Source organism: Sphaeramia orbicularis, chromosome 9 (assembly GCF_902148855.1).
Source record: "Sphaeramia orbicularis chromosome 9, fSphaOr1.1, whole genome shotgun sequence".
In the NCBI taxonomy this organism is placed as follows: Eukaryota; Metazoa; Chordata; class Actinopteri; order Kurtiformes; family Apogonidae; genus Sphaeramia; species Sphaeramia orbicularis.
The window spans coordinates 25,049,542-25,063,752 of record NC_043965.1 but is presented as its reverse complement, the minus strand read 5'-3'; the positions used below and the strand labels follow the sequence as shown (position 1 = coordinate 25,063,752).

Here is a 14,211-nt window from a genome sequence, read left to right as displayed (position 1 = left end):
CTGGGATTTGTTCGTGGGAAAACAAGATGAAACTCCCCGCATCCATTACGGCAAATCTTAAAATATCCCATTTATGTCAGTTTTGAGTTTTTAGTTGGGGAATTCATCTACCAGCATTGGTGGTGTGCTATTTGTGTTTTTATTTGTATGGATTTTGGTGCAGGGAAATTGATATGCTATGTGTTGGTATGCATACTAACTGATGAGCAATAATAGGCTACTAAAAAAAAGTATTGGTATGATTATATGATAAGGAGAACAAAGTGACAAGCAGTTCCTCTCACCTTCTGCTGTATATTCGCTGTTTTCTCACCTTCATACATGCATTTTCATCCACTCCACTTGTTTGGTCCTCCTGCTGTCCTTACCTGTCATCTCCTTCCTCTTTTCTGCTTCAGACCCCCTCTGCTGTCTGGTTTTCTCACAGTTACTTTCAGCGTACTCATCTCCCTCTCCCTGCCTTGGGTTGTCTTGCTCTCCAGGCCTGACACTGTGCCATGGTGGAGGAAGGTTTGTGTCATGATGCCAGCTGGCTGAGAGTCTGAGATTTTAGAAGACTGGATCAGAGAAGAGAGGTTAAAGGAGAGGAAAGGGAAAAGGAGCTATTACAACAGAAAGCGAGTGAAGAGCAGCTAAGAGAAGGGGATAGGGGAAAGATGGATTAGAGCAGCCGCATAAATGCAAACCGGAGTGGAGAGGAATGTCGCTGTCAGTGTTTTCCCTTCACTGTAATCTATGGATCCACAGACTGGTCCAATGTGATGATGGCTAGTTTGGCACCAGCACAGTCTGGCGTACTGCTAATGATGTTTTGCAATCAGGATCTGTAATAATGACAGCCGTGTGTGTTTGTGTGTGAGTGAGTCAGATGGGTGTAGCGGTGCCATGAAAGGCGCACCCTGCCATCCACAGTACTCACTGGCACGCATGTTACCATGGTGATATAGCACAGCACAGATTACCACTTTATGGCATCCGCCTAACTGCAGTGTCAGTTGCTTCTCAGGTCAAAGACCGCTTATTTATTTATTTTTTTTCCAGCCTGGTGAATGACACCACCAAGGGAATAGGAGTACAGAACTTTGTCTTTACCTTGACAGCTACACATCAGCTCTCTTTTGGCTGTAAAAGATTTGCGGTGCATTTATTTAGATTTTCACGAGTATTTTTTTGACAACTGATCAGGTACTGAATATTGAAGATATACTAATAACACCTGGTTTATGCTATTAACTTTTAGAGATGCAGTAATCTGATGCTGGTATCTGATACCGGTCCAATACCGACCCAAATAGCTCTGTGACAAAGATTTCTGATCTACAGGTGCACCATGCACCATGACTATTTATTGTAAAAATTAGTAATTCAGTTACTTGCAATACTTCACATTGTGTCTTGTTTTACAGAGAGCAGTGTTTAAAGTCAGTCCTGGCATTGCTTAGACATAAAATATTGATTCCATTTTCCACACAGTGAGGCATATTTCTTATTCTTATTAAATCCGTTCTTGATATTGACTAATACTTAAAGCCTGGGAATCAGTATTGGTCTGAGATCTGAAAAACTGGGGTCTGTGTATCCCTACAGTCTTCACATTCCATTGAGAAACACTACTTTATGTAATGGTTACTGTAAAGTAGCTATTCATTTTAAGAAAGACCAAGTAAAAGCTGTGGCGCTGTTCCAAATGAATGCACAAATCAGTCCATACAGCACAAACTTGTAAGGGAAGAGATACTGTTTAAGCAGCTTTCAGCACCTTGCACAGCAGTAGATGTTCAGCCATCATTCATTCATATGGCAGCTTTAAACTTTATTTATTTATTTTTTGCCTTTTTATGTTTTCTGTTGGTAGTTTTCACGAGACTTATCTTAAGTCGTCTCATTCTACTTTGTTTAAAGTGTATTCCAGCAATTCTAAGTTTCCTGTAAACAACAATTAGAGTACTACAGTGGTTGTTTCTGCTTTGTAATGCCCTTTTGAAGCCTGTGCTGAGATTAGTACGGAGAAACAACTGCTGAACACCTCCATGGCTGTGTTTCTCTGCACTCCGTTGCAGAAGCATGGTGTTTCCAGACAGTTTCACTTAGTGAGACTCTTGTTTACTTGAAGTCATTTAGTCAGGCATGTGCAAGATAACTGAAAGCCAGGTGTGGTCTGCAGCTGAATCCTCCCAGGGATATACTGAAATGTGCAATGGTTGCGATGACTAAATGAAATTTCAGTGTTTTACAATATTTATGAGTTGACGAGAACTCATACCACATTAGGAAAATATTTTACTGTAAACTAAATAACTCTTTTTGATAAGCACAAATTCAGCTGTGGGTTTAAGCAGCTGAAATCTGCCTGTGTTTATCCACTATGGTTTAGTCATTTTATAATCCAAATACTTATAAAGCTTGTACTTAAAAACCAACGACATTCATAGCATCAAGGAGACAAGGCAAGTGGGGCTTATGTACCTTTTAAAGGCATTCAGGGTGATTTGCATGAGCACAGGTGCTTAAAGACTCCACACAGTCCTGGGTACTGCTTTCCATTAGACCAGGATGCGTGTGTGATGCTTGAATTTGTTTAACAGATGAACCATTAATGAGCTGACGCCCTGAGACGAGCCTCTACAGCTGGCCGGCCCAGCAGCACAGGCGCAAAGCGTCTGTGAGAAGTTGTATGACTGTGCAGCATGTTTGGGCCGACACACTGAATTGCACTTAAGAGAGTAGAATAACTGGCGTCCCGTGTCAGTCCAAAGGTTGTTATGGGTGTTCTGCTACACCAGCCTTTGACCTTTTTTACAACTCCCAGCTTTCAGTTCTCTTTGCTTGCAACTCAAATGGTGTCACAAAAAACAGCAGTGAAAGTGGATCAATTTGTTCCCATTTGTTCTATTGAAGTGAACTCTTCCCCAGTTTCCCCTGGTTACTGACCCAGCCAGCAAGAGCCACCTGCAAGTCCTTACACAGAGAGCGAATGAGGGAGAGAGAGCGAGAGAGAGCGAGAGAGAGCGAGGTTGGAGAAGGAATGAGAAAGAGAGAAAGACGGGCAATCTCACAGGGAAACGGGCATCTGCAGAGAGGAGGATCTGACCAGCACAGAGAGAACCATATGAGGGAGAGATGAGAAATTTAAAAAGTGAGATAGCAGAGGGGGGAATCTGAGTAGTGGGAAGGATAAAAGAAGGGGTTGGAGTTGCAGGTGCTAGCAGATCGCTCCACCAAACTGGAGCTAAAAGAATGGAGCAGATCCAATCATCATGCCTCAGAGCCTTCCAGCAAATTGGCACTGAAACAAAGGCAGTGATACATGGGCAAGATTTAGAGGCAATAATAGAGGGCAATATTGTCTTTGTTTGGATAGGGATTGGCAAACGTGACCCAACTGATGTGAATAACTCCAGGTCTGGTATCAATGAGTGACTTTCAGCAGCAACAGCAAAGGATGGCATTACCTTTAAAGGCTGAAGAAAAGCTACTGAATAATACTATTAACACCGAATTTTACCTGCCTGAAGGTTCAGTTCAATTTAATTCATACATCCCGCCCGATATCACAAACCACAGATTCACCTCAAGGGGCTCTGCAATCTATGGAAAATATAACACCCTCTGTTCTTTGAGCCTTGGTTGGAGTATGAATGGATATCCCTCTTCAAGAACAGATGGTGAAATATAAGCTGTGTGTGCAGACATTTGGATCTCCAATATATACAGGGTGGGGACACAAAATTTACAATATTTTGAGGCAGGGATTGAAAGACAGTGTGTGACCAATTGGTTTATTGAAAGTCATGAGAATTTATTTGCCACAAGAAAATTGACATAATAGAAAATGTTTTTATTCTATGTGTCCTCCTTCTTTCTCAATAACTGCCTTCACACGCTTCCTGAAACTTGTGCAAGTGTTCCTCAAATATTCGGGTGACAACTTCTCCCATTCTTCTTTAATAGTATCTTCCAGACTTTCTCGTAATAGTTTTGCTCATAGTCATTCTCTTCTTTACATTATAAACAGTCTTTATGGACACTCCCACTATTTTTGAAATCTCCTTTGGTGTGACGAGTGCATTCAGCAAATCCCACACTCTTTGACGTTTGCTTTCCTGATTACTCATATGGGCAAAAGTTTCTGAAAAGGTGTGGATAATAGTGTTAGGTATGATTATGACATCAATATATGTTTGGTTTCAAAACAATTGACGTAGTGCCTGCTGAGAAAAAACAACTAAATGTTCATTGTAAATTTTGCTTCCCCACCCTGTATACAGAAGGTCAGTTAGGGGAGGTTAATATAATTTGCAAGACATGCACATTTTAAACATTTCACGTCTGTTTCCATTGATTAAACAGTGGCAGTACATCTCATTAGAAAAAATAAGTTCCTTGAAAAGCAATAAAAGTCAATTGGTAGTGAATGTATGAGTTGAGGTGCTTATATGAAGAAACGCCAGTGCAGTTGATTAACATTATGATAACATCAACATCCCCCATGCTTGCGCTGAAACCTCAGCATGTAATTAGGGATATACCGATGCAAGTATCAGGTATCGGGTCAGATACTCAGCGTGTGTACTTGTGATCATACTCGTCAAAGTACTCCGATACAACCACACCAATACCACTTACGGCAGTGTGACATTCGCAGTTAAGTGCAGCAGGTATGCGGTGGAGGAGTAATGTTAGCAGTGTGGAGATTTTTCAAAATAAATGACAAAAGTAACACTGACTGCAAGTAATGGTAAAAAAACACAGTGATATGGATGTGGTGTTCTGTCCATCCTCTGCGAACATTCCAATCGCTTTCCAGGTGCTTGCGGATGCGTACCCAGACGGAGAATACCAGCGGCAACCGTGGAGGTAGAGGATCTGTTCAAAGAACGACTGTGTGAGTTAGTGAAAAACTACTGACAGATTTATGACAACTACCCTCATCAGTATCAACATTAGTATCCATATTAGTGTTACCTCTGTCATCTCCATGTTTATTACTGATTGTCTTCTTCTTCTCCTCAAAAAACTTTACTCTTCTTCCTGGTATTCGTTCAGTATGGTTAATTCAGAGTGGCGCCCCCTGGTGGACTGATTGAGAAACACTCACTCCAACGCATTAACTGTCAGTAGCAGCACTTTGTTATAGTCAGACTAATGACAACGACAATAAAGCACATTTTCAAAAGTAACTAAGAACTGTAATGGTATTATTAAGTACTCATATCAGTACTCGGTATCAGCAAGTACTCAAATGTAAGTACTTGTACTTGGTCTGGAAAAAAGTGGTATCGGTGCATCTCTACATATAATATTTGTCAATGTTAGCCATATTTTGCTTAACTTAATTGCTTTTTCTCTCCTCTTATTGTTATATTGAAAGGATACAGATATGAAACTGGGAAAAAGTTGAATATGTATCATTCATGCACGCTGTTTTGAGCTGGGAGTCTATTTTTCAAGTTAGTCAACTTAGCTTCTGTGGTAACGGCTAATTTTGCAATTTGTTGCTTTTCTTGAGGAGAAAAAAAAGAGCTTTGAAGAACACAGAAGTGAACATAAAAATTTTTGTGAATAAATCTGACTTGAATTTGGGATATAGAAATTATTGTGCAGGCTGTAATTACATGTTTAGGTAAATGAAGACAGTTATTAGCTTAAAAATTAAGTCGGCTAATGCTAACAAACGACTGGCGCAAATCTAAGAAAAATTAGCCTGTGTGAATCTTGCATGTTCAAGCTTTTAATATCAAGCTAAATGAAAAACTTAGAAGTTACATGAAGGTACATCTTTGTCAGGTTCAAAACACCTAGATATAAAGAAAGACACAAGAACACACAGGAGTCAAGTATCTCTTGCTCGCGAGGAGAGTAGTTGACAGAACACTGCTCAGTCACAATGCCCCAACTCACTCTGAGGGTCCTGCCCTTGCTCTCCTCATTTATTTCATTTGGGTGTTCCCTAGTTACATGGGTGTGATTAGTCTGAGGGTTTACGTATTGATCACATTGTTAGTACATGGGTGCATGATTATTTTCCTCTTATTAAATGTCAAAACTTAATCGTCCAGACACATCTGTGTAGCCTTTGTGTGAACTTCTGCTTTCAATCAGACAACATGGGTCAACTGGTCTCCAAGGCATGGCCCCCATCTTCCGAGGTGCTTTCACTTCTGCAAAACCTGTAAATGAACTCTAAGAGCACTTTGCCCTCATTCAACATAACATATAACAACATCATACGTATGGCATGAATGTGATAACTTATGTACAATTATTCTAACAATCTTACAATAATACCTTTTCTTTTCAAAAATTTGGGGTTTAAAGGTGGTGAGGTTTAGTAAGAGGCATGAACCTTTTTTTTTTATTCAGAAACTTCAAAATCCATTAGATTCTGGGGTCATGGCAGAGACATCTAAGGAGAACGACACCCTAATTGGGATTCGACTTCAACCAAAATCATTTCCTTTGCCCAAACTCGGTCTCATCTGTCTGTAGAAGAGTTAATGTCAGCCGCGGGTGGGCCACGAGATGAGAGGCAGCGATGCGTTCATTGTCAGACCTCCCTGGATTTACCAAGTTACGGACAAGAGCAGTTAAAAGTTACACTGCTGATCAAAGATGGTGGTTGATGCTATGCTAATGTATGCAAATTGTAATGATACACCAGTGGTATCGCATAGTCACACACACGCTCAAATCCTGATGACGCTGTTGTTTTGCGGCTAATGGTGTGTGTGTAAACGGTTGCTTTGAAGCTGATGGTCCTGACAAATCTTGAAGTGAAATGAGCTGAGACCTTGACAGACGGAGGAGCATCAGGCTAAAAAATAATATCTCACGTCATATTTTACACTCAGTCTCTCTTTTTCTTCCATATCTTGCCCCGTCTCCCATAAAATGGAGCTTTACAAAGCTGACTTATTAAATTACGTCACCTGCAGCACTGTCCCCCCCCCCGCTCCTTCATGATCTATAAAGAACAACATGCTTAAGTTATTAAATCAATGTTATTTATAAAATCAATCATCCTCCCACCACTTGCTGCCTTTCTGTCTCTTCTATTTGTTTTCACTTCCCTCCCCTTTCTGCTCGGCCTTTTTTTTATTGAGTCTCCTGGGACTCGTTCTCTTCAGCTCTTTATCACCTCCCCTTCTCTGGTCTTATCTTGTCTCGTTGCCTCACTCTCCAACTCTCCTGAGAGCCTGGCAGATTGTTTCAGTGCATGAGACCAGATAATCACACTGTAGTCATTATGTCAGCTATTCTGTTCACTTTTTTCTCCCCTCCTCTGTCTGCTGGAGCTGTATTGATGTTCAGAAATGCCTCGTTTTTGCAGCTGGAGATTGTTCAGCAGAGCTTCAGACTTCTGAATTCAGCAAACTGAGCAACAAAACAAAAACACTTTGGCAGTTTGAAAATTATTCTATTGATTATCTGATATGAGCGGAGTTTTCTTTGTCTGTACTTTAAGCGTAGACACTTTGACTTCGCAGTAGATGTAGCAATTATTACAGTCGGATTGTGTACTTTGAAATATACTGTATGAACAAGCAGTAGCTCAACATTTCATTTTAACATGCACATGCTCTATTCTTGATGTAAATGAGCTCAGCGTTCAGTTAGCTGTCAAGCAAATACATCTCTGTTAATACTTAAGTATGAAGGATCCTGTCATCATTTACTCCAAAAATACTCTAGACAGACACACAGACACACACAGACACACACACACACACACGCACACACCACACACACGCACACACACACACACACACACACACACACACACACACACACACACACATATCAGCCATATCCCTCTTAGTAATCCAGTTTACATTGTCTTCATCCTGGTACGTCTTAACTTCTGTTGGAGTCTTTTTCGACAGATGCAGTCTGCAGGACTTCAGCTAGACTAAACACAAGATTTCAGGGTTTTAAAAAGAGGTGACCAGGGCCAAGCAAGTGGGTCCAGCCGTTTGTTCAGATCCAACAATACTGATTTTGAAATCGGAAAATTCCAACTGAAAGAGGAGAGAGATTCCTGCCAAGGAATGCCTTTCGCCTTGAAGCGAGCCCATAACATTGAGAGATTGATGTTACCTGAGAGACATTTATGTCTTCAGTACATATGTGTTAAGTCAGTCCGTTTTGCAGACGAGGAGAAATGCACTGAAGAAGAAGGAAAACGTCATCCTTAGTAAAACCTTTGTCTGGTTACAGTGAAAGGCATAGAAAGAGCACCTTTTAGCTGGCTAAAAAAAATACCTTAACAAAGAGAATCTTGAAAACCACCAGACTTCATTTGTTCTTCTCTACAGCATTCTTTTCACCCCTCTTATATAGATCTGGCACATATTTACAGATCACCTGCTTGGGTTGAATAACTACTCTGATGAGCACTTTTTAAATATACTACACCTTCACAAATCATTAAAAAACACATTTGTACAGTTTCCTTTTGAAAGTTGAAATGTCATCTGGACTTGAGACTCATCCATAACAAAAATTCAATTATCTTTGCTACTACTGTCTAATGTTTTGTCTGTTTTGGTCGGCTGGGCACAGCAGTGTACCGACTGTATCTATTTTCTGGAAACAATCTCTGTCTGTTTTTTGTGTGCGTGAATTCATCACACAGGGCAAATTACAGAAGATATAACCATTATGTTCTTACTTTTTACTGAAGATGTTTTTTTTTTTTTTAACAAATGGCAGACTTGTGGCTACCCTTTGTTGAAATATTTTGTTATTTTGACATTATTTTTGTGGAACAGTGATTAAATTTCACCTGTTGACCAAGATTACTACCAGTAATTCTGGCATCTGTAATTCTACAACTTGATGTCTGTTGAGTTTGTGATGTCTCTGTTTATGTTTATGTGTTTCAGGTGGAGTGGATACAGCAGCAGGTGGTGAAGAGGAGGATCAAGAGGGATTACAAACCAGTCCCGCCTCTTCCTCTACCAAGCCCCAACATATTCTACAATGATGCCAAGTGGAGCAGTATGTGGTACATTGTAAGTACACTGTATACTAAAACAGGGACACACACTCTTTTTTTGTCTACCAAATCAGTACAAGAATATCAGGAGTACAGAGCCAGACACACTTAGTTTATTTTGCACTTGTCTACTTTTCTCAGACAATTTCGTGCTAGTCTTTGCCCACAGATTGTGGGTCAAAGTTCATCTGAGGTCATGGCACCATCCTGATTACTGCAGGGTCAGAGGAGCTGAGGGATTTATGTGTGTTTTACTGAATGAAAGAAGATCCACTGTGATGACATTTGTGTCTTTCCTTAATTTGAAAAGAATGATAAAGGGTCAAAGTAATGCTCACATACTGTGTTTATTGAGGGGTGATTATCATTTTATCGTCCTATGTGTTTCTCCATTATCCTGCCTGTTCTTCAGAAGTTGTGCCTTTTTGTTTCATTTACCCTATGAGAATCAGTCGCTTTGTTTCCAGTAGATAATTTGAAGCCAACCTTTGAAAAGTTGCAAAAGAGAAAAAAGAAGAAAATGCAAATTATGTGTTTCCATCAAGAGATTTCAAACAAATAAATTACGCTGCCTGGTATCATCAGAAAGTAGTGATATACTCTGTTACGTATGACTGTAAAAAACAGAGGAAAAGGAACAGTGTTATGTCTCTTTTTTCCAGTTAAAGTGCAGTTTCAGCCTGTTCTGTCTTTACTTAGAAGGAACTTTATTGAATAAATAAATAGAAAACATTTGGCCCATAGCCACCACTGTTGCCTTAAATCAGCAGACATTTGATTGGTCCACGGTGTTTCTCCCTCAAAATAGATCCTGTTGCAACGTCACTTTACATGGCTGTGATGTGTTTTCATAGATGAGACCAAGGAATAATTTATTGGAGTGTCTGTTTACACCCAGGTGTAAACCACACAGCAGTTATTTACACCAAGTAGTATACAGTAAAAGTCTCTGCTAACTCACTCACTGATGCTATGGCTAAATGAATCTGTCACTGGGCACCCATAGGGGGAGATATGGGTTTCATTTCCTACTTGTAGCATAGAGTTGGTGTAAATAGAACAGTTTCCTATAGACACTTCAGTGCAAATGGCATCTGCCTCAATTTATTCTCCTCATCAGTACACATAACTTGTTGACCTCAAAATGGTACCTTTTCTTTTTAATAGAAAGCTGCTCATTGGTCCATAGAGCAGAGAGGTTTGACTTCTATTATGCTTAGGCATCTTAAATGTCTTTGTTGGGGTGTGTGTCAATAGTTTAACATTGATGTGGTCTATGGGCAAAATGCTTTTTGTGCTCAAAGGAATTTTTTTGTTGCAGTGCTGTAAATGGCCACTAGGGGAAATGATGACAGTTCTGAGAGGTGATGCTGTATCCAGTTCTATCAATACATCTGGGGAATAATTCAAAGGTACTGGGGATCAGTCAGCTGATCAGCCATGTGGGTGAACTGTTCACTATGTTAGAATTTAGAAAAATAAAAAATGTATGGGCCAAAAACCACCTCGAGCATGTGTAACAATTAGGCAAAATTTGGGATTTTTTTCCCCAGATTTTGCCATTTCAATAAACATTTGCTAATATGAAACTTCAGCACATGTAGTGACATAATGCAGTCTCTTGTTTAACCTAATGTAACCATGTCTTAATCCTGAAAAAGGCCACTGGGACCTCAGTTTGGTCCTCATAGATCAGTGTGCAGAAGGTTTAACATCCTTACCAGAATAGAAAAAAATACACACAACGCACATTGCAGGGATTTGCAGGCTTATCACAACTGTTTGCATACACCCTATGATCATTGCTCTTTTAGCTGTGTGTTTGTGTGGGTACAAGTGGTTTAGTGTCCTCACCTCTGTTAATTTTCAACCTAGTGTCGATAATTCCTAATACTTTGACCGGATGTTTAAAACATATTTTTCTGGGTTTGGGACAGAACTCTCTGAACTTCACCCATTTGACATTTAACTTTTGGGCCAGTTTGACCTGCTGTTTATTTTTCTAATTTAAAACAAATGGTGTTGCTTAACCATCCTGTTTTTGCTTTTTTTAATTCATGAAGAAAATGTTAAATTCTAAGGTTATAGCTTATTGTGTGATAATTATTCACACAGTATCATTAACCTGAACTTGGTTGTGAATCATATTGAAGGTGGACACATCCTCAGGCTTGACTTGTATTTCAGTGTTTCAGTGAAATATTGACATCTCTGATGGAAATAAAGGTTTAATCTTTCAAGTTAAAATCAAATGTGATTTGTAGCATCAAAACAGAGAATCAATAAAGCACTGCACCCGGATTGATTTGTAACACAACAACCATGTTATCTTAGGAAAAGCAGTGATTGACTGAGCTTTTTATGGTTGGGACAAGATTTTACTCAGTGGTTTCAACTCTCTCATTGGTGAGATACTGATATATTCATCAATTAAGATTGTTCGGAATAAAACATACTTTTCTGTGTATGTTTTTTGTGGCTATTTTGTTTGTATGCACTCTGTCTATTAAAAAAAAGTCATTTTGTTCGTTTTAAGGTTTGAAAATGTCTTTTTGATGTTAAACAGATGTTAAAGTAAGATTAAAAAAAAAAACAAAAACTCATGTCTTCAGTAATATTTTGCAGGTGTGTAAAACAATGCCAACATTTGTTTTTCTGGTGATCGGAGTGATTTCACCATAATCTAACACACTTGTGCTTTGTTCATAGGGTTTTTATCCTCTTGTTCATTTCTGGTTCTAAATATTCTAAATCTGACAATAACAGTTACTCAAATCTTAGGACTCATTTCACTTTAGTTCAAGTGAATGGGTCAATCTGACTTTGAACAGAAGAGGTGCTTAATTTCTCTTTATTAGCATGATCCCATAAATGCATTTTAAATGTAAAAAAAATATAAACTATTAATGCATAAGTTTTCCAATAAAAAACGTTTTTGTATGCAGTGTAGTATGCCAACTGAACCAAAATCTAAGAGAATGTTCTCAACAGGGTTCATGGGAAGGTACAACCAATGCTTACTTGGATTTTTGTGAATTTTTGGACAATTAAGGTCACATTGACCCTGGAACATTATCCTTGACTAAAGGGAATAAGGGGGGTTAAACAGCCTGTGTAAAATTAGACTTAAATTTGTTTTCGCTGGTTGATATGTAACTACTGTAGTTCTGCATGAGAAGCACTAAAGCTCACACTTGGTATAAATTAAGTCAACAAAAAACTTTTATTTTGGTGTTTTTAATAATCTGTACTTCATCGCTGTTTCTCTTTTCCAGCACTGTAATGACGATGTCCATAACTGCCAGTCTGACATGAACATCATGGGGGCATGGAAGAGGGGCTACACGGGTAAAGACGTAGTGGTGACCATCCTGGATGACGGCATTGAGAGAAACCACCCAGACCTCTTTCAGAACTACGTGAGTGTGTATGTATGCGCGTGTAGGGCAGTCATGAATGGTAGTGTGTGTGGGTGTATCTGTGAGGTGATTAAATGTTGATCTTTGTAGCGTGTGTGTATGTTTTGGAAAGAGAAGGGAGTCTGCATGTGACTTGTCTTTAGTGAGCGTCTGTATAATTTAGGAATTACGACTAAAATTTGCAACATTACTGATGTCTAACAAATATGCAGTGAATATATCAATGAAGAAAATGTTTTGGTGGAAAGATCCCAACAGATACATTAGTGTACACACTGAAAACATGTAATTATAATTCAGTTATGTTTAAATTACATTTTAACATGTACATAATAAAATGACAATCCAGCTGTCAGATGACTCACTAGAAATGAAAGTGTTTTAGTTTGACAGTCATGAGTTGCTGATTACATTTTGAAGAGAAACATTCATAAACCAGTCACTGTGCAGGTATGCTTTATGTTTATTTGTCTGTGGTCTGGTCACATGCTTTATCTGCATGCTGAGGTATGTCTGCCTCAAACCAAGGCTACATAGTTAAAACAATTTTTTTGGCCCAAGGCATAAACTAAGGCTATCAATCAAACCTTGTAGATAAAATGATTCACACCCGGTTTGACAGCGCCTGCGCTGCTGTTATTAGCTACTTTTAATGCCTGGATTTGTTTATGCCGTGGGGCAAATAAGCACGACAGATTGAGTTAGCTCTGATTGCATTCGATTTACAAAGCAATTGTGAGTGAAGCTAATGTCAGCTGTTTGATTGGGTTAGAGACATATCTTGGCATTGCACAGGTCTGTCACACATATTGTTTTGGACAGACTTTTCTAATTAATTTACCTATTGGATATTTTCTCTCCCTCATTCGTTATTACAACTGTTTTGTGATGTGCTTGTATTTCCACCAGGACCCTCAAGCCAGCTTTGATGTCAATGGAAACGATATGGATCCCATGCCTCGATATGATGCAACCAATGAGAACAAGTAAGAAAAAACAGTTATATCACAGATCTGAAGAATAACAATGTCACTGTGTCAGTGTTTTTCTGATTGATTTTCACCAGAAGCTCTGGGTCTCTATATGTTTGTATTTGCAGATCCTAGGCCTTGTAGTGGGTGTGATGAGTTACATTAGTTTATTTGATAGTGACAGTTGTGGGTGAGCTGTGGTTTGGTCTTTTGGGAAGTATGTGTGTGTGTGTGTGTGTTTGTGTGTATGCATAAGAGTAAAAAAACAGACTTGCCTGTCCAAGCCCTTGTCTTGTGCCAAATCGGGCTAGTGAGTGAATGTTTTTTTTTTTTTTTTGTGTGTGTGTGTGTTTGTGTGTTTGGTGGCAGCAGCCAAAGTGCTTTGGCAGTGGCTCAGTCCCTGCTGGTAATGTATTGTCTTATAGAGACAAGAGGCCTACAGATGCAGCTTAATGAGCTGGTTTCCTTTTAAGGCTAAATTCATAGTTGGCTGTGACGTGTGTTGGGAATATTTAGTTTGCCTGCTTTGGCATTTCATATTTCTCCTCCTTTTGCACCAACCCATCTAATAGGATTTGCAGTCTTAACTCACTTTACACGTTGGTCATGTCCACTATGAGAGCTGACTAATTAAATGCAAAAGGTTCCTCTGACGTGGCCAGCAAGTTAAAACTGGTTATTGCTTGGATGAAAGCGCATAATGTATTGGATTTCTGTCTTGTTATTGTCAAACTTTCTGTTGTATAGCAACGTAATGTGTATGGAATCTAACATGTTGTTGTCTATGTGTAACTGGAGGCGCTAACAGCTGTTCTGTAAATGC

At 39.2% G+C, this 14,211-nt stretch overlaps 1 protein-coding gene across 2 annotated transcripts in view; it reads left to right on the top strand.

The window, feature by feature from the left end:
• The window catches only part of pcsk5b (proprotein convertase subtilisin/kexin type 5b), a 61,463-nt gene that overhangs the window by 6,227 nt on the left and 41,025 nt on the right, over positions 1-14,211 (top strand). For both annotated transcript variants that reach the window (XM_030143990.1, XM_030143989.1), the window contains exons 3-5: positions 8,886-9,014; positions 12,274-12,417; positions 13,327-13,403. In XM_030143990.1, coding sequence (XP_029999850.1) covers positions 8,886-9,014; positions 12,274-12,417; positions 13,327-13,403 — 350 coding nt within the window. The remainder of the gene's footprint in view (positions 1-8,885; positions 9,015-12,273; positions 12,418-13,326; positions 13,404-14,211) is intronic.